The 21,266-nt window shown below is 41.3% G+C and overlaps 1 protein-coding gene across 2 annotated transcripts in view; it reads left to right on the forward strand.

Annotated features, from left to right (window-relative positions):
• Nucleotides 1-1,700: 1,700 nt before the first annotated feature.
• The window catches only part of LOC135325101 (ephrin-A5), a 212,049-nt gene continuing 192,483 nt past the window's right edge, over nt 1,701-21,266 (forward strand). The window contains exon 1 of one of the 2 annotated variants that reach the window (XM_064502602.1): nt 1,701-3,536. In XM_064502602.1, the coding sequence (XP_064358672.1) occupies nt 3,412-3,536 (125 nt within the window). In that variant the 5' untranslated portion in view covers nt 1,701-3,411. The remainder of the gene's footprint in view (nt 3,537-21,266) is intronic. The other variant, XM_064502601.1, reaches the window with a different exon arrangement.

Raw genomic sequence — 21,266 nt, forward strand, 5'->3', positions numbered from 1 at the left:
TAACATTGGATGTTAAATTCCTATTCAAAGAACTCAGTTCAGATGGCCCAAAAGGGGATTTTTTTGAATGAAAAGTATGAAAAAAGGTTTTTTTTTTTTTTGGTCTTTTTTATCTGGGGGCTTTGGCTGATTTTTTTGCATGTCCTACTTAACCTACAGATTGTAGCATTTTTAAAAAACAGCCTGAAGGAAATTGAATAGACAGAAAAAAATAGATCAATCCTTCAAGCCTTTGATAACAAAGATTTAAAAATTGTATAAAAAATTGTACATATCCTCTGTTTAAAAAAGTCCAGGGATTAGAGCATTTCTTCTTAAATTCAGTCTTTTTTTCCCCCTTTTTTGTGAGAGGAAAGAGTGGAAGGCCCCTTCTCCTCCGGCAAAACAACAGCTACATTAGTATGTGCAATTGGTAAAGCCTAATCTGCAATCACTTTCCACGCTGAGAAAAAATGCGTAATAAAATCAAGAGCCTAGAGCGTCTGTGAATCCTCAAGGAGGGCTTCTCCCCCCATTGCACAAGGCGGGCAGGCCGCAGCGAGGCGGGCGATGAGGCCCGCTCCTTTTAACGGGCGCTGGGGCGGGGGCAGGGAGCGGAATTGGCGGGTGTCGCCCCTTCCCCGCGCGCCGGCGGCGCCGAGCTCCAGTGCGGCACGCGGAGCGGCCACTGGAGGGAGTCTGGGCGCTTTCAAACGGCTCCGAGGCAGGCGCAGAGCCCCAGCCCCCCGCCGGCTCCAGGCTGCGGGCCGGGGCGCAGGCCGCCGTCGCCGGGGCAACGCGGGCGGGCGCGGCGCGGGGGCGGGGTGGGGCGCGGCGCGGCGCGGCGCAGCCTCGGCCCCGCGGCCGCGGGCCCCCAACGGCCGCCGCCAACGGCCGCTCGGCGCAGCCGGGGGCGGCTCACCTGGGGGCGCGGGGCTGCCGCTGCGCCGCGGTGACACCGCCGCCCCGCCACGCGCGTAGCGGCGGCATTACTGCCATCTCATGCTGAGCCGAAACGCGAATTTCGCGAAGGGCGCGGAAGCGGCGGCCTCTGCCGCAGGAGCAGCAGCGCTGGCGGCTGCCCGGGGCGGGGGCGCGTCTGCGCCCTCCCGACCGTGCCAGGAGGTGCTGGCAGGGCGCGCCCCGGAACAGGCGAGCGTCGTAATAAACTACCTAAAAATCTCGGTGCGGCAACACGAATGCGCTTGTTGGAAGGGGATTAAAGGCAAAACAAAGCAGACCAGAATCTCCTTCCAGAGTGCTAAGCAGCCGCCCGATTTTAATTTGATTATGCAACGTCTAAGAGTAGGGTTGCAATTTGCAAGCAAATTCAATTGATCCAGTCGCATCTCCTCCGCTCGCAGCTGATGCCGTGCATCACCCGGGGCGTACAAATCGCGCGTTCAGGCTTAGAAGTGGGAGAGGAGTTTTCTTTTACAATTGAATTACCCTGCACACTGTTTCCCGTGCCAGATGGAAACTCATCCTTAAGCTTGCGTGATCGGACCCCTCTCCCAGCCGCCGGCGTTGAAATGGTTACATTTAGCAGCAAGGCTGCACAGGAACCACTCCGATGTCTTAGTAATTCAATTAGTCAGGTTTCGAGAAGGTTGGGCTGGGCATTTTTTTGGCGTGGAGGAGGAGAAGCCTAGGACGACACCTCCTTTCTCGTGTTGCAAACCAATCAGGTTGAGGTGTTAAAAAAAAAAAGGGCAATCTGTAAGCAAACAGCAGGCTGTGCCCTGACTGGCTGCGCCGGCAAATCTCCCCCTTTCCCAAGTAAACTGCATGCAAAAATCCCACATGATCAAGCAGCAGCGCCCGTGCCGCGAGCTGGCTGCTGCGCCTCCTCCGCGCCGCCAGCCCTCGCACGCACCCGCCGCCAGAGCCCGCCCGGCCGCACACGCGTGTGCATGCATGTGTGCGTGTGCACCGCGCTGCGCCCTGCCGCCGCCGCGGCCCCTTGCACACGCGCGTGCACGGCGGCACCCGGCGCGCCGAGGTTCTCCTAGGCTGCTGCTGCCGGATTTGCACGCCGTGAAGGAACCGGTCATTGCAAAAGGGGGCGTGACTGTTTAAAGATTTTTTTTTCCTCCCATAAAGCATTTTTTTTTTTTTGCAAAACTGACTTTTGCCCCTCCAATCCTCGTCGCTCTTTACGATCCCTCCCTGCCTGCCGCTGCATTCAAGTTTATTTATTTGCCTGCTGGCGTGGTATATTTTTCCTTGCTGCTCTTGCTGCTGCTTCAGAGGGAAAAGGGGAGCAGCTGTCGGGCAAGACCGAGAAGAAGAAGAAGTGGGGATTTTTTTCGATCTCCTTATGTAGTCATCTGAGGGGTGGATTCCTCTTCGCCCACCCCCTCCCTGCTCCCTCAAACTGTTCTGTCCTTCCGCAGAAGTTGATGTTCCTGGGACTGGACCCGGCTCGAGCACAGAGACGCTGCGCGCGGCTGCAGCCGGCGATTCCCGCACCTCGCCGCGTCGCTGCCTTCGCGCCCTGTGCAGGAGAGGCGCGCCGACACCAGCACCGCCGGCGGAGTTGGCAGGCTTGATCGTCCGCTTCTCCGGGGTTTTGCTCTTCTGCACGCCCTCTCATAGAACATTTTTCCCCATCTCCTTGGTTTCCACGCCGCAATATTTCTTGGATTGGCCTCTTTTTTTCGTTGCTTTTTTTTCCGCCTTTGCTGCTGCTCAGTCCTTGGTGCATCCACCGCCCAGGAACAGGAAGGACAAGAAAACCACTCCACAAAGTCTCCTTCAAGACACTCTGCGTGCTGCAGAACAGGCTCCCCAACTCCATCAGCGCAGCAGACAAACTCCTCAGGGTTTCTGCTCCCCCTCGCTTTGTTTTTTCTCTTTTCTTTTTTTTTTTTTCCGGGGGGCGGAGGGCGAGGAAGGAAGACACAAACTTTGTACTTTCCGAGCCGCTGGTACTTCTCGCCCGTCGCCCGTCCGGCTGCCTTTAACACACTGCCAGGACCCCCCGCGGGCTCCCGCTGCGAAGCGCTGCTCCCCCCCCGGCCGCGGCCCCCCGCGCCCCGCCGCCCCCCGCCCGGGGGCCGCGCACCCGGCCGCGCCGCTAGCGCCAGCGCCGCCTCCGCGGCCGCTCTTCGGCGGCGGCGCAGCGGCGCCCCTCGCCCGCCGCGCCCGGGGGGGCCCGGTGCATGTCTCGCCGTGGGCTCCGCACGGGACTCCCGGTGAATGAGCGCCGCCCGCCGCCTGCCGCCGCTCCGCGCCTCGGCTCCCGCCGGCCCCTGCCGGGGTGAGGCTCCCTGAGCGCCGCGGACCGCGCTACCGCGCCGCTGCCCCTCTGCGGCGGGAGGCGGCCTCGGCTCGCTGCGGCGCGGCGCCGGCGTGTGCCCGCGTCTCGCTGCTTTTCGCTTGCCCCCCCAGCTGGGCCCCTTCCCGCATCGCCGCTGCTCGCCCGGCGCGATGCTGCACGTGGAGATGCTGCTGCTGGCGGCCGCGGCGCTGTGGGTGTGCGTGCGCGGGCAGGAGCCCGGCGCCAAGGCGGTGGCCGACCGCTACGCCGTCTACTGGAACAGCACCAACCCCAGGTACGCGGGGCGGCCGGGCGGGGGGCGCGGGGCCGGCGCCCTGCTGCCCGAGCGCCGGGCGCTCGCCCGCTGCCGGCGGCGAACTGCGGAAACCGCTCCGTCGGCGAGGCGGCGGCAAACTTTTCCCTGCGTGTCGGTGCTGCAGGGTCGGCGCTGCAGCCGGCGGGCCGGGGCCGCCCGCGCCGCGTCTCCCCCTCCGCGCCCCGCAGCGCGCGGCTGCCCCGGGCCGGCGCGGGGCCGGGCAGCGCCGCCCTTCCCCGGGGAGCCCGGCGGCGGGAGCGCCGCGCCGCGCGGGGCGGGCGGGACGGCGGCGGCAGGACGAGGTAGGTGGGCGCGGCGGGAGCGCTGCTCGCCGCCCTCCCCGCCGGGCCGCGCTGCCCGCCCCGCGGCCGCGGCTCCGCCGGGTCTGCGAGCCCCGCGCTCGGCGCGCTGCTGGGCGGACCTCCTTGGAGCGGGGGGGCTGCGCTGAATTTTTCCGGAATTTCCCCGGATTTCACGCTCAGAAAATCGCAGCCCCGTTCCGCATGGTGTCCGTGTGTTCGGGTAAAAAGTCACCTGCGTATTGTGGGTTTTTTTTTTTTTTTTGCCTCGTTAAAATGCGTGTGAGCGGACTTTTTTTTTTTTTTTTTTTTTTTTAAACCTGTCAAGCTAGTTTAAGTAAATTTGAGGACGTTTTATCTTAGGTTATCTCTGTTTTATGCTTCTGATACTGCTGTTTGGTTTGAGATTAGCACATTGATTTTTGTCACAGGTCATGTTTTTTAATAGATCCGTGTTGCCTGCAGAAAACTGCTCTACTTGGTATTCCAGCATGGCTTTAAAATAGGTGATGCCGGAGCGTAGAGGCAGGATTTCCAAGTGCCCGGAGTTGGCCAGTCCGCCCAGCGCCTCGGTACGCTGCGGCCGTGTGGTGGTAACTCTTCGCTTACACGTAGTTGGCACAAAAACCTTGAAGCAAAAACGGCTTATGCAAAATAACAAAGATGGTTGGGAATGACAGGAATTTATAATTCTAAATGCCTTTCTCTACATTTTCCTCCCGTTGCCTATGCGTGACTTGAAAAAACATTGTTCAGCATGAATAAGAAGAAAAGTTGCACATCACACATCAAAGAACATACATACCTCTCAAAAAATCGCTCGTTTGTCCGAGTAGAGATTTTGCTGTTGTTGTTAGACAAGCTGAAATACAACTGCCGGAAAAAAAAATAAAGTAGTATTTGCAAATCACACTGTGCAGAAGGAGGATTGCTGAAAGAATCAGGTTTTACTAAATCGTTTCCAGGTGCTGTTAGTGTAGCAGTTAAAAATAAAGCCTTTCAAAAAATAACCTTCTATTCAAGGTTTTAACTTCTGTTTTCCTGTATGTGATGAGGTTATGCATCAACTGCATACATGTAGGTAAAGGTAGTCGAAGGTACGAGCAATGTGTATCTAGTCAGAAAGTGTTATGCATTGAATGGATCTGTAAGGATTTCAGTAAGTTTAATGCTGTTTTATTACAGTAAGTGAAACCTTTTCTTAGTCAAATCTTAAACATCAGCAGACTGCAAAGAAAACTTAGTTTTGTTATTCCTCCAAACACTAGAGGAACAGTTAATTACAAGATTTTAAAAAAAATCTTCTCTTTTAAAAACAAACACTTTCTTGCTGTCTTAAAATAGGCACTGTGCTCTCACAGTGAAAGTGTCTATTTGGATATGTCATATTTATCCATGAGTTAAAAATATGAGAAAGAGCAGAGTACAGATATATTTTTCCTTTGTTTTATACAGTTGGCCAGCTTTTGTGTGCCTTTCAAGTTACATGATCACTACAGGAAAGCAGGCAAACACCTGGCAGATGAGATGTAAAAGACCTGAAGAAAAAAGACATTTCTAATTTGAATTCTTTTTGCCAGTACCTTAAGTCAAAGGAAGATTCTCTTCGGTTAGCAAAGATTTTATCTACTAGTGCTGTAGCAATAACTTTGCAGTGATTTATCTGCTTTCAGAGGTAGACTGAAGAGCCGGACTGTGTGTTTTTTACACACACAGAAGTACATAGGTATGCTTACTTGGTGATAACTGCTTGAAATTAGAAGACAAATTTGCTGTAATTCTTTAACCACTAATGTGGCCATTGTGCTTTAGCTTACTTTCTTTATTGTATTTATTCAAAATTAACAAACCTATGTAGAACTAATGAATTCAGTTAAAAAAAAAAAGAAATGTTGAAAGTGATGAAAGGCGACCTAAAATTAAGTTTCTTAAAAACTTTGAAGAATTTAATAATGATTATATTCCCCTCCGATGTGATGCTGTATATGAATTTTTTAGGTAGGAAACTTCAGGAACTTGTTGAAATATATATAACGCTCATCCGTATTAAAAGACTTATTAGCAAATTGATGAGTGGCCCAATTTGGTAAGTGCTCCTGGTGTGAAGAATATTTCCCTAAAAATAGAGTTAATATGACATTTCTTGAATAGTTGCCAAAGTTCTGCTAGAATAATTAAAAAGTGTTCGATGTTCGTTATTGTTCATATGTATGAGTGACAGAAACAGTCATATATATTTAGACCCTAAATCTGTTTTGAGAAATGTTTTAAATATTCTTGTGCCTTCTTTCTGTTATGCGTTTAATTATCTACACGCAAGTATCGTAAGTGCCGTAGTCCGATTCCAAATGAGCTATGTCTAGGTATTAGGCTTTTGAGGTGGCATAAAATAAGAATGTTTTATCCCTTTTTTGTGGATTGACAATTATTCATCAAGTAAGCTTGAAAATGTGTTCTAATATATTTTGTTTATGTAGCCATAGACTTAAGTGCTGATAAATTCTGATTATGACCTTAAAGTGCATTAGCCTTTCATCACTGTCTGCATACGTGTCCTTACACGGGAGAGCAAACTGTTCTTGTCATAGCCCTGCCTCTGAGTCCAACACCTAGGATGGTTGTGAGAGTTTGTTTGGTAATGCAGCATATGCTTTTGATCCTGATTACTGGTGTCCTTGTAATTAGAATTCAGTCAAAATGGGCCAAATTTTGAAGCTGTTTACTTCCTTAGCACTTGCTACTATTCATAACCTTGTCAAAGTTCAGCTTGAACTACCTGTGGTAATTATTACTACATTTTACTGCTTGTGGGATTGTGCTTCAAGATTACAGTTTCTATCCGGGTATCTCCCCTATAAATTATTTCAATGGCAGGTTATGTAGCTTTAGAAATTGTTACTGGTTTCAAGATACTTGCATTTCAAGTCTAATTTTTGGTCATATATAGAGGCCAAACCTGTACATTCACGAAGACAAATATTTTTTGTTAGGAGTATTATTACGTTTGGCTGTATCTTATACAAGAAAAATCAAGAAAAATTACATCCACAAGAGAATGATTGGAAAGACATAGGATGCTGATATGTTTTTTGCATGTCTGTATTTATGTGGATTAAAACCATCAATAAATCCCCTGGTAATTAGAGAATATAATTCAGCAAAATCATTTCTGTTTTTGCTGGTTAGTTTCCATTAAGTTGGGTACCATAATTTGATCAGCATTGCTGGAGTTCTTGTTAAGACAGACACTTGAGATGGGAGCCGCAGGTAGAAAAACGATTTAATGCTGCTGAAAATTCTGTGCAGAGACCAGAATTTTTCAACCTGGATGTGTAAACTTAGGTGAATTCTGAGGTCGGGTATGTTCTGGTTTGGAAAAGCATCCGTCTTCACTAAAGGACAATCTGAAATACTCAAGTTCTGTCATAGTTGTGCAGATGAATGCGAGTACTTGAGTGCCTCCCTCTACCAGCCGAAGGCACAGACCCATTTTCAGCAGCCCTGACAGTGCCTGCTGAGGCACGCTCAGCACTACCCAGGAGCAAGCGGGTGGATGTCTAACTATCTTCCCATTATTCAATATGCGTTTGCTAATTTCACCATGTCATGTTGCCTGTGTATGCTCAGGTCATGTGGTTGCTTTTTGTTTGCTTTTGTTTGTTTGCTTTTGATCTTGAAATAGTTATGCCTATGTACAAGGATAAGGGAAGTCATGTAGAAGTGGTTGGAATGGGAAGAAGGCAGTTGCTTATGTTAAAAACAGCTAAGGAATTGAAATTAGCTGGGGACAAATTGTGCCAAAATCAAGGCATTTACTTTGATTTTGGTCTTCCAGATAGTTTTTAAATGTCAAGGGAAGCAATAATGCCTTAAGTACCTGGGTGGTTTTTTTAGTTTTTATTTTTAGATAAGTATATCTTGTAATTTGAGAGAGTTGTACCTGGCAGCTTGCTCTGAGAGCAAAAAATCTCTGACGTATATATATCTTGTAATTAAAGATCAGGCGCAGAGCCTTCAGTTTGCTACACCTACTTTCTGTGGTTTTAATAGTTTCACTAACACCTTGAGTCTCCAAAAGGTTACTGGTATTTATTTTAAAAGTGAATTTTTGAAACATTTTGAAATGTTCTATGAAAAAAACTACACAAAGAACAGCAGTTTCATTGGCTTCCACCTTCATATGAAAGGCACCTTGTAAAGTAGTAAATGGTCATCGTGAAATTCTTCTTATTAAATCTTTTCCAAAAGCGCATAGTGAAGACGCTTCACTGCATTCTTCCCACTAGCCCTATGTCCTTTTGGAGAGGGACAGATAAAGATGAGCCTTTCTTTCTCTCCCCTGTTGCTATGATCCCACCAATCTACCAGCTTCATGCTGGGCTGAGAAAATGAATGAATGCAATTAGTCTCTTAGGAGTTATGGTCTTTGCAGTCTTACAGAGAGGCATATGTAGTATACATTCATATATATATATATATGCATGTACACATTGAAATGTGTCATTAGAAGGTGGTGTGGGGTAGAGTAAATCATAACTGTTGTGTGAAAAAAAATCTCAAAAATGGCGTTTTTAAATTAATGAAGTCTTACAAATTTCCAAAATGAATAGTCCAGCCCCCTTCTTCCAGCAAAAGTCTTTTTTTTTAAGTCAAAAATTGAAAAAGAAGTATTTGTAGAATCTGTGTTTTAATTCTCGGCAGTCTTCCCATTGTGCACGCTAGTAGTCCCCAGGTAGGTAGGTAGGTAGGTAGAGATGCAAGCAGGCAGATGTAAAAGGAAACAGAGACGATTGCAGGCATGTGTTTTGAGAACTCTCAGTGCTAATTAAAATACCTTGTTACTGCTTATTCCTAAAACAGTCTATCACTGGGCATTGTGCTGTATTGTTGAAATATTAGACTTTTAGAAAGCACGTAAAGTAGGCTGGTCATTTGGCGTTTGCAGTGCTGTGAAGCTGTACATCGCCTTAGAGAAAATGCTAACAAAGATACAACCTTTTCTGGAGAAGTAGGAGTAGACAGTAGTTCCTCCATGGCTGTGAAATGTGCCTCTCTTGCTTTGGCTCAGTGTTTGTCTTTTATATTTTTTAATGCAAAGAGAAATATTGCGGAACTGGGATTTGCTTCCTGTAATCACTCTTTGCTCTGCTCTTCAGTTCTGAGCATTGTTTTGAAAAAATGTCTTTAGCCTCATGATTAATCTAATCTTCCAGTGTTTCTGAATGGTGTAATTCACTGTTGAGAATAAAGGGTTCTGTTTTGTTTAAGTTTTCTTTGCACTTAAGCTTAAAATGTAGTCAGTCAGCAGCACACCAACATAATGAAATGGAAACGTTTGGTTTAAAATAAACAGACAAGTTATTGAAACTGCTTTCTGGTGATATTACAGCTATTGTGAGTAAACCCTAGTACTGTAATGTACTTCAGCGTAGCTGACTGGAAGAATAGACTCCTTCACATCTTAGAAGTCTTCCTGGCATTTTTGCATTCTCCCTATTCATTGTTCTCTCTACAGGCTAGATTGTAGTTGAGCTCATTTAAAATGGTGGGTAGCAGTTTATAGTGCACAAACATACATAGGTGTCTGAAATCCCCATTTTTAAGAAACGGAGCAAAAATTGTTACATTACAAAACCACAAATTCCCACTCCTACGCAATTTAAAAATTTGTGTTAAAATGAATTATTTCAAGATTCAATAAAAGGATGCTGTTCCGCCAAGACTGAGATTGTATTTTGCTCCTATAGGATGCTGTGGTTTCCAATAGAAGACAAATAACCACCTCCTTTTTTGTGTGGGGTTATCCCTTGTATTTTATTATTGACAGGTTGATAAAAATACATCGATAGATCCCAGTTTCATCAGAAAATGAGTTTGTTTATTTTTGCTGCAAAATGTAGAGGAAGTATTTGTTTGATGCACATGTTCTGTTAACTGGCATGCTAAGAGTTTTGTGGCCGTTCTTCTGTTTAAATGAATGACCATTAAAAATTATATCAAAATAAATCAACTAACAATAAGATATGCAGGAGTCCTGTTAATTAGCAAGATCTGCTTGAATTGCTAATACCAACTTCTTATAGCAAATTCTTCAATTCGGCTGCTTTCACTTGAAAAGCCTTGAAGATTATAATTCTTATTCTGTCACTTGTGCTGTAATCTGGTGGAAGAATTTACCTATCCATGCTGGTAGAAGATGTGGAAAAATGCTTTTAATCTGGCAAAGCCTGTAAGTACAGTATTAGTTAAATTTTACTTTTTACATTTTCTTTTCTGACATTAAATTGGCATATTAATTCAATAAGGAACTGTTCAATAATAATTACTGCAATAAAAATCTTTACTGCATGTTTATCACCGAGTCACTTGACTTTTTTTGTTTGTTTTGTTTTCATCAGACACTTAGAGCTGTTTTATTTGATATGCACCCTATTTAGTTCTTAATGACAATAATGAAATGATGCGGGAGTGCAGAGAGGAAATGGTTTGCTTGAGAATCATCTGATGAGGTAAAAAATGGGAATGTGAGATATGTCTTCTGTGACTCTGAGTGTCTGCTTAAACGTGTTTTTGTTCCCTTCTCATAATTAATATCTGGCCTCATGACTATTAAAAAGATGCATATTTTAATAGAATGTGTTTTCATGCCATAATTAATCTTCACTGTGTAGCATTGATATTCTTTATTCATTAAAAGAATATAACTTTTCCTGCCCAGATTATTTCAGTTTTTGCTTGTGGGTGCATATCGTCTGGTGGCGGGCATATTCACGTTGCATGTGAGTTGTTCATCAGTACTAGGTGAGCGTCACGGCCTTTCCCTAGTGAGCAGCAGTGAAACAGTACAGTTTTGCTTTTGTGGACTTCAAAGTAGTATTTTTCATATTCAGATTATGGTTTAGAAGAACTTCTTCCTTCCCTCTGCGCACATTTCTTATACCATAAAATCCCATGATTTAATCATATGGGGAACCATTAAGGACTGTATATTAATTTTTATTATGATACTATTATTGTACACAGGGTTTTAATTTATTTTTAATTTGCATTTGTTTTAATTTTATAAATAAATTTGAATATTTTATTTCAGTCTTTGCCTTTGAAACTGGAGCTGAAAATATTCTAAGTCATTGCATCAAAACTAAACAAAAAAAAATCCCCGATCTCTCTATGGTTAATTTTTTTTGGTTTTGGTGCTGTGTAAACAAAATACAGACTTTTTCTTTTTTTGTGAGGAGATAAAATAAGTATTTCAACTACTCGTAGATTTGATGATGATCTTTGTGACACAGTTGTTGGGCTAATAGGCTAGATCATCAGTGTTAGGTAAGGACTGCTGAGCGGGTTTAGTAACAGTGATGCTGGCTTCTCTAGAGTTGTAAAAACTGTTCTAAAGAAATTCACTAATTTTGTTGCTAAGCAAAAAAGCAGTTGCAATTTTTTTAATTGATACCAATTTTAAAAAACAGTTATGTATTCATACAGGCAGGACATTTATTCTCACATGTTTGGTGAGCAGGAGCTAACAAAGTAGGAGCTATCAATCCTACTCTCTTTCCCATTGTTTTCAGAAAAGAAGGAAATAAAGAGAGACTCTGGAATTTGAAAGTATTGACCTTCTGACATGCACACACAGCATGGTCATTGCGCTGCCACATAAAGTGCCTTAAGCCACCATAATGGCAAACTGCATTTTTGAAGTTACTGATATGAGAGCCAGCTGGATGGGGGATGGAGAGCCAACATTGACTCTGCAGCTATTTGCAAGTTTCCACTTTAGAGCCAGACAGCTTTACTTCTAAATTCCCAAACTTACCATTTAGGAATAATGTTGCTTTGTTCGCTTTAGCCAGGGATTTGTGACTGCTACATAGACTTAGTACCGTTTGGTCCAGAATTCAGTGGTCATTCTTCATAGAGATCTGCTTCACAGAGTAATTTCATTCATATGGTGGTGGGGGAGGGATGAGAAACAGCAAAGGGACATTCAAATATAGCATTCTTCAAGGAAAATGCACATCCACATTAGCTAGTCACTAAAGCTTTTTAAAGATGAAGGCAGAGATTTGGATCAAGTAGTTAAAAGCCAATTCAGACCCCTGTCTTCAGACTACATGTGATCTCCTGGATGGGCTCTCCATGCATAATCTGGAAAAGACCTAATATTTTATGTACTGCAACAGCTCTTTTCCTCCCTTTTTTGTATTTGTTTACAGTTATTGCTTCAATACACTTATACATCTTTTTATAGTCCTCTTGGGGATTAGTTTATTAAAAATTAGTGATCCATCACTAAGCGGGGTACAGTACAAATAGTGGTGCTATCAAAAGAGTGTTTTTGTGCCAAACCAGAAGAAATAATAGGGATACAAAAGCTGCCAAAAAGCGTGTCTCCCAATTGCTAATTAATCAGGCGAAAAAGCACCTCAGCAGCTATAGTCGAATGTGGGACAGTTTATTGTAAATATTGAATACGAATATGTTAAGGGGACATAACATCTTTTTGTTTATACATCTGTGTAATTTTTAAAAAAGAAATCAAATAAAAATGTCAACTGTGTGCCTGAGTTGGTAGGATTTTCTTTTATGTTGATGGCATTGTCAGTGGATAGAGCTCTTTCAAAACACTCATGCTACTTCTGAGCAAAAAGCCCAATTTGTCTATTTATAATTCCTGCTATTTTTAAGGTATTGGTTATTAGTAACAACATCCATTACCAATAAGCGAAGCTTTAGAAAAGATACTTTAAAAGCTAACATCTTCAATAATTTGGGTTACAAGGTATGGGAGAGAAAGAACCATTGCTGTGAATATCTGGTATCCAAAGCTGCCAATCACTTCTGGCACAGCTCCCATCATGGTTGCTGTGCCCATAATTAAACGCCTGTCATTAGTGTATTTTTCCATAACATTTACAATGGAAAAGGCAAGGGGTCCTTGCAGAGCTATGGCTGTCAGGGGAACAATAAAAACTAATTACACACTCTGCTGTCACCATTGTCAGCTCTGCTTTTGGGGGGAAAGAACATGGAAAGTGTGTGCCTAATAATTATATATATAAAATTATATATATACAATACCCAATTGGGGAAATTCAGTCATAGTGAAGTGACATTTGCTTGGAAGTTTATTATTCCTGCCTTCAAAAGACCTTAATTCTAGGGTTTTATTTTTCCCTTCACTTATGCCAAAGTTGCATACACTTTTCCTTCTGCATTTCACTCACTTTTCCCTTTCTTTCTCTGTTGCACACTTTCTGGTGAACTGAGCTTTCCAATAAAATTGCTGGGATCAAAGCTGGTATTTGCCTGCATTTATTAAGTGGGTGCAAATCATCTTATCCTTTGTATGCTTTTGCTTGTGTCCTGCATAGTAAACTTGATAAAGAGGCTGAATGAAAGCAGCTAGCTCTTTTGGATTAGTATGCGGGTACACCTTTTTTCTGTTTTCAACCCAGGGCACGCAGACCATCTGCAGTGAAAGCCGAAGGTTAAGATTTTGGGGTGTGGCAGTAGTGGCTTAAGTGAAAGTTTGCTAGTTCTGTTTATCAATACGCAAACATTTTCAAATGTAAGTATAGGTACCTAATTGGAGAGTGAAATATCTGTAGGCTGCTTTCTGGAAAGACATTGAGAGAGTAAAGTCCATCTGTCACACTAATATTTACTAATGTTTTTTCTTTAGCCTGTAGGATGAATATTTTACTGACATTTTTGTAGCCCACAGATATAAGAAAGCATCTATGTTGAAGAGGCAGAATTTTGAAGATGTTTAGGCACCTAGAGATGCAGGGAAGAGCCGTGTGGGATTTTTGAGGCTGCCTGGTACCTAACTCTCTTTGACTGTATTTCTTTTTATGCTTTTGTGTACTTAAATACATTTCAAAAAATAGTCCCTAAAATGGATTAAGGAAAGCAATGTAAATAAATATCCTCATTTTTAAAAGTTGCTGAAATCAAGAGGAATTGGTGGGTGCTAATCAGTGGTGTTTGCATATATGTTCGTTCGTGTTGTATGCGTCAGTAGATGTGATAAGATCTAATGTTGGACTTTTTTTTTTAATCCCATCATTTTGTGCTTTATTATTGCAGCATTTTAGGCAGTGTTTAGATCCAACTCAATTGAAATAAAAAATATATTCTTTTATTGATTTGGGTGGTAGTGTCTTGTATTCACAATTTTATGATATAGCTCGTGAATAAGAATTTTAGTAGTTAGACTTGTATTTTTTTGTGGGGCCTCACATTCTGTGTCAGTCTAATCTAATGAATTTACACAGCAGCGTGGGACTATATATGTGTATTGGTGTTTGTACGATTGATTCCAAATAATTCCTTAGACTGACTTTTTTTTAACTTTTTTTTAACTTTTTTTTTAAGATTTGGGACCTTTATCTTGGAGGGGCTGAGGGGGTAAAAGCAAACCTAGTGGAATAAGTAATTACTTTGCCATCAGCGGGTTCAAGAATGATATCATTATACGTGGTTAGCAGAGAGTAGCAAGACTTCATATACACCATATACTGTGTACAAAAATTTCACATATGCTGGAAAAAAAAATCATAGAGTTGAGATAGTGAAAATGAAGTTAATCAGCTATAGTCATACAAAAACTACATTAACAGATACGTATTTTCCAAAGCACTATACTGCTCTATCCTAGATAAGACATTCTTTAAGAACCAGATGGATCTTGTGAATGTCCAGGTATGATAGAGTTGCTTCTTCATGGTAATATTTAAAACACTATATTCAGGAGAGTGTGGGTTTCTATTTTGTCACAGAATGCTAGTTCTCCTTGCAAATATAAACTGTTTAATATATAAGCCATGAAATTTTTTTACCTGTTTACCAAAATAGTGAGCAGGGATTCTTGTCCTGTGGCCTGTAAACTGTATCTTGAGGCTGCTAGGAGAATAACAGGGCAATTTGTCTTTAAGCATTTCATTTAATGGTGTTTCAAGTATTAAATTTTTGATTTCCAGTGGACTTGCTGATGCCTAGTGGCTATGAGATATAATGTAATGAGACGAAGACGCAACTTGCAGGAAATGGAATGTGTGTTTAATTTGAAAAGACAGATGTTAGTGAAATAAACCTGTTTTTCTTAAAATTGAGCATCATAAAAATATTAACACTCTAACTCTTAAACTGTGTCCATTGTGCGTATGCTTGAAGTCACATCATGCTTTGTAGTCTTTGTGTTGGTAGATGCAATTGCAGAATAGTGGGTCTAATTTAGTGTTATTTGTATATATTTGGAGCGAGTTGCCTTAAAGGATCCCAGAAATCTTTAAAAATCTTATTTGAAGTTGATTTTTTTATTTTTTCAAAAAATTCTGTAAATTTTCAACAGCCTTATTATGTTGAGTTCACAGACCTTTTGAAAGGATGCATACACAGTGTTACTGAAGAGTGTATGTATGTCTTAAATAGTCTCCAGACAAGCTCCATTTACAAAAATAGCAGGAACACTTCCTGCAGAGAACATCACTTTGTAACATGCTTAATAGCATAATTCTCATTTAAAAACATGAAATATAAATCAGTCTCTTAACACTTGGTACAGAAGTTGTATTGCAGGCAGGTTATTCCCTTCACTAACAAAAGTTCCATACATTTATTGAGGGTTTTGAGAGTGTAGAGAAACTCTTCATTAAAATAAACCAAAATAAAAATAATGTTGTTACTTCCAGTATCTTTAATCAAGGTGCTATGAAATTTCTCATTAAGGTTAAGATTCACATTATCATAACAAGTGACAGTGTAGGTGAAGAAGGAAAATTAATTAGAGAGGTAGATCATGCTTGTTTCTCATTATATTGTGGCTATTCACTGCATTTGAATTCCAAGCAAACCTTTTCTCTGTATCTGAATTATACAAAACTTACTTGCCAGGAACACTTGATGAAGAGAATCTCCATATTTGCAGTTTCTAGTGCAAAGCTCGATAGTTTGCTTTTTTAAGAAAAAGTTTTTTGTGATTTACAGCATCCCATAAATGTTACTTTTTCAGACCCTGTCTCTGACTGAACTACATTTTATAGCCCACTGTAAAAAGAAATCTCCATTTTCCATTTTTCATATTAGCTGTCTTGATTTACTGCTGATACAATGGCTGCTTTTAGAACAAAACATTTGGAAGAGTTTCATAAGTGCTTTATTTTAGATGTAGAGTTTTAGAGTTTTTATTGACCGAAGCACTTTTGCTTTTGTGACTTCTTTGAGTAAATCAGACTGTTGCAGTGCCCAATTAGGACTTGCACGGTGTTCTTTAGTTCGGATTTAGAAAAGAGGAAAGATTGCATCTACTTTGTTTCTGTGTGGTTATTTGCTTCAGAAAACTAGTACAGTGAATGCCTACAAGACTTGATTTTTACATTAGAATCAGTATTAGGTAGATTTAACCTAATCTTCATGAATTATTTGTTTTTTTTCATATTGGAGAAGATGTACTGTTAAGAAAAAAATGTCCTCTGCTTTCCACATGTTAATCAAAATGACAGAGACAAAGCAAGTCTTGGGAGTTTCATAGTCCCAAAAGTGTGATGAGATACCTGCTTGAAATAGTTCTTTGGTTTTAAATTGAATGTACTGGAGATTAGTACTATTTCCTGTGGTTTCTGTTAGGGTTTAGTGCTCTTAATGGTTTTGGCTTGAGAAACAATCCCATTCAAATTTATCAGTTTGAAAGATAACTTCTCTTGCACTATCTACTTCTTGGTCCTATCACTGCAGTAATATTCTTATTGAAATAATATATCAGAAGCAAAAATAGTGTTTACACAAATCTATCCTGTCAATTGAGAAAATATCCAGGTAATACGGAATATCCCGATTTGTGATAACACAGGATTAATAATTATCTTTTTCTGTGTTATTCCATAGTGAATATGAGTAGACTGTAAGTGGTATTTCTGCAATATTTATCTAAAGCACAAAAGGTAAAGGGAATAGTGCATTAACAGATATTCTGGCCAGATGCTGTGATATATTTGCATGAAATTCCCATTGAGTTTATTGGATTATTGAGGAGGTCTTAATTTCTATTTTTGAAGTTCAGAAAAGATTGAGGTAAGTATCAACTGTTAAATGGGTAGTTCTTCACTGTACCTCATTCTCTTCTATTCCTTTCAAAGCTATTTTAAAAAATAGAACATGATTAAAGCTCTCTAGAGAGATTTACCATCTCCTTCTTATTTACCACTTTGCAAAGTCTGTTTTATCTTCTCTTTCCATTGTTATTTACTGTTTCTTTTCATGTGTAAAACTTTTTGGTTCCATCTTAGCTATGTTTTGGGTTACATATTTATTTTGTATTTATTAAAGTTTATATATCCATTTATTAAGGTTTGATGTAACACTTCCTTAAAATTCTCACTTTGAGTATGGACTTGGGAGACTAATATGAAAAGTGGGTAGGAGATATTTTTTACAAGCTGGTTCTGGTATAAAGGAGCCTGTACTTCTTTGCGTAGGACTGGGAAGCCTCATAGCTTTCTTCTTTTGAACTACATTGGAAAAGCTGTTAGCTTTCAGCATTTCTCAGTTATTCATGAGTGTGATATCTGTTGCAGATGTATTTGTGTTTTTTTTAATTATACTGAGTGTTTAGGGGTTCTTTTGGTGCTTGCAAGCACTTCTGTTTTTCCTTTAAAATGAGAAGACCGGAATGGAAGGCAGTTGGGAATCCCATTTGTTAGCAAATTTTAAAAATCAAACAAATGCCGTAAGTAAAACAGTGCAACATTCTCAAACAAACCAACTCAAAAAATTAAACCTCCATGCATTTAAAACTGAATAAGTTGGGGGGAAAGGTAGTGATCTGCTGTTGCATGCCCTTTAACCCCAGGGCTGACATAAACTACAATTTTCAAAAGATTCCAACACTTCTGAAGTTAAAGCTGTAATTTCTCCTGTTTAAGCAGTGGCTTGTCAGACTCTCTGACTCAAAACTTTCAGTAAAAGTCAAACATAGGAAAGCATGTTCAGACAAGATGCCAACCATTCTAAGAAAAAAATCATATAGCTGCCTTTCATTTTGAACAGGTAAATGATCATTGTTAATCTGGTTGTACTTCACTCTCAGAAATGTTTTTTTGTATGTGTGGGTGGCTACGGGGAGGAAGCGGAAAAGTAGGGTAAAAAGGGGTAACGTTGTACAAATGACAGTATGAATTTTCCACTAGGATGTTTCATTTGGTTGTGTTGCTTTTTGTTGCAGTTCTGCAAATTTCTGGAAATGGATGAATTCTTCTACAGAAGAATGATTGCAGTATTAAAAAAAACCTTGGCACTTACAAAAATGCTTATTTAAAAACATTTTATTGTACTTCTGTTATGTGTGAAGTTAAACATTTGTTTGTGCTGGTAGTAACTTCTTATATTTGACTTAGGTACTTAACGTGAAAAATGTCAATTCTTCACCCTTTTTCTATCTTTGTTCTCTCAATAACCTGAAAGTGTGTTTTTACTTGTGGTTTTTAAACATCAGAAAGTTGTATCTTTCTGTGCAAAAAAGGTGCATTGCTATAATCTATGAGTAGTCATGCTGTAACCTATGTGTTGCAAAGAGAAGAACAACAGCTTTAGATAGTTGATGAGGTGAGTGTTGTTCCATATTTCGTTTGCGTTGGTCACTTTAATTGGATTTGCATATAGTAGCAGTCTGATACATGATTTTCAAACTTTGTTAGCTTTAGGGCAAAGATGACTTTCCTAATTACAAATTGGTAGTTATTCTTGAAACCTAAGTTGTGGCACTGTTCAGTGCCTTCTTTGCCTATCCCCTTTCACTTTCCGTCTTCCTTTTTTCTTTTTGTTCTTTCTCTCACCATGATTATTTCCATGGAAAAGTGGTTTTGGTTGTAATCTGTTTACCTCCCCATTTTTGCCTTGTTAAAATAGGGTAACCTCTCGGGGTTCCCCACTGGTGAGTTCCGCTTGGAAGGAGCCGTAAAACAGTGGCTCCGAACTGCAGTAAATATTGACTGGGTCTCTGCGTAAAACAGTGGCTCCGAACTGCAGTAAATATTGACTGGGTCTCTGAGCTGAGCCTTGCTCAAATCTCCCTCTGATGACTTGAAAGGCTCCTATTGTTCCTCCTCAGCCAGCACTCCATAGCCAAGGCTGAAGTATGCATGCGTTAGGAAAGAAGAAAGGCAGGGGGGAAATTAAACAGCCAGCACGGCTGAACGCCTAACCGCTCGGTGTAGAGGAAAGGGAAGCCTCCAACAAAAAAGGGGCAAGAGCTTGCTGTGGGTTACAGAAAACTTTGCAGAAGTGGAGTGTCCAACATCGTCCGCCCTCTCTCTATGTGGGATGTTAGATACACGTAGCTGATAGCCTTAGCATTATTTGGGTAGGACTTGGGAATGGTGACAAGATGGGATACCAACTTTTCCTTTCTGGGAACAGCTGCTGCTGCTAAGGATTCTGTAATGCCTTATAAACAGCGAAGCAATGAGTGTGGATCTTGGGCAGCTCCCTTCCCCTCACTGGAAGTATTATATGGAAGTAGTATGAAGTATTTTGGAGAGTTTAACTGCTGCTATTCTGTTGCATGTAGCTGTTGCCTTGGCTGTGCAGGAAGGAGGGCAAGATGCAGGGGATGTAGTTTAATTAGGCCATGGCTTTTTATTAACTCATTTGGGAACACCGCTTGGCAATAAAACACAGACTGCAGATCACTGTGCTTTCCTAGGCCAATCCGTCCTCGTTGGAGAAGCTTCTGCTAGCCAGTGCTGGCTGGGTGATGGAGCCCCTCTCTAAGGCAAGCTGGGGAGCTGTTTCAGCTGTTAGGACCCTCCTGTCCCCTTTTCTGTTTTCCTAAGGTTATCAGGATGTATCAGTTCTTTACAGGATTAGCACCTGTGTTGGATGGATGGGTAATACTGCCTATTACATTATGCTCACCTGAATCAAATCTCTCTATGCATATAGATCGCTGACTTGCTGTGATGAAAGTAAAATTCATCTCACCAGGCTTTCTGACTCCCTCCTCCCCCCCAGAAAAAGCCTTCGAAGAAAAACAGAATTAGCATTGTAGCTGCTGCCAGTCTTAAAAATCATTCCTGCTCTGATTCATTTTTGCTTCTAGATAGGTACTTCTTGAATGTGGTGAGAGAGATCTGTCTCATTAATTTCACACTGGTCAGCTGTCCTCATCCCTTTCACTTGTATTTTGTCTCAGTAATGTTCTTCATTCCCTCCTGTCCTTCAACCCAGATGACATAAGGAAACTTCAAAGGAGCCATGACCTCCTTTTCTTCCTATTGGCAAGACAAAGCCATACCCTCTGCGTTTAAGATTAGGGAAATGGCAGTGTATCTCATTATTGTAAAGCATATTGGGATATTTTGAATATGAAAGGAGCTGTATAAAAGCAAATTCTATTTACGCCCCTCAGATGAGAATAGGATTCATCTTGTTTCTGCACTAGCCCTTTATTTAGGAAGAAGTGCTTGACACCACATTAATAGAAATGAGTTTGCACTGTGCTTTACTTGCACTCTCTAGCAGCAGTAGAGCAGGCAGAAACTCAGTCTTCAAGGGTGGGGCAAGCGAAGTAAAAGCAGGGATAGGAATTATCTAAAATATGAAAGTACTGTTGATAAGAAACTTCAAGTACAGTGACTTATAACTAGCAAAAGCATTACTTTTCAAGCTCATATAGTACAGCACTGTCTATTTCAAAGCCAGAAAAATGGACTTTTGATAAATAATGAGGTAGCACATTATTGTAAATTACTGCAGAGGGATGTGATCAAATTTTAGTTAACCAGGATCTTCATTTGGCTAGAGGTAACTATTTTGGTGTGTGGAATACTTAAGGATATAAAACCTGTTTGTTGGGTTTAACTATATAGGGTTTTTTTCTTCCCCTCTAAACACTTTTTTTCTAATGTGAATACTCTATGTAAATATTGTATTCTGGTTGCCGGATCTTGTTCAAGTTTCTCTATCTGTTCTAAGATCAGAATACATAATTGAGGCATCTGTAGATGTGATACGCGATAGGGGAGTTTGTGATTTTTTTAATGTAGTAAATATAAACTTTTTGTTTTGAACTAATACTTAAACACATAACAGATTTACATCATGTTAGGTGTCCGGTTTTAACCATTGCTTATGTTTTTTTCTGCCTTTGGAGTTTAAACCAACAGCTGGAAAATATGTTTTACTGAAAACCATTGCCTCACAAACACTAACTTGCAAAAGCTAAACATCATTAGAAAGAATTTTGTGTATGCCTCAAATGCAAAGTGACTTTCAGTAAAACTGGTATGAGGAAACAGAGTAACTGGACTCTGTCTAGGCCATTTATATATATATAAAGCAAAGGATATGTACGTCTGCTTCTCATTTGTTTGTTTGCTTCTTTGTTTTTCACCTAACACAAATTTAATAT

The sequence above is a fragment of the Dromaius novaehollandiae genome, chromosome Z (assembly GCF_036370855.1).
Source record: "Dromaius novaehollandiae isolate bDroNov1 chromosome Z, bDroNov1.hap1, whole genome shotgun sequence".
Taxonomy (NCBI): domain Eukaryota; kingdom Metazoa; phylum Chordata; class Aves; order Casuariiformes; family Dromaiidae; genus Dromaius; species Dromaius novaehollandiae.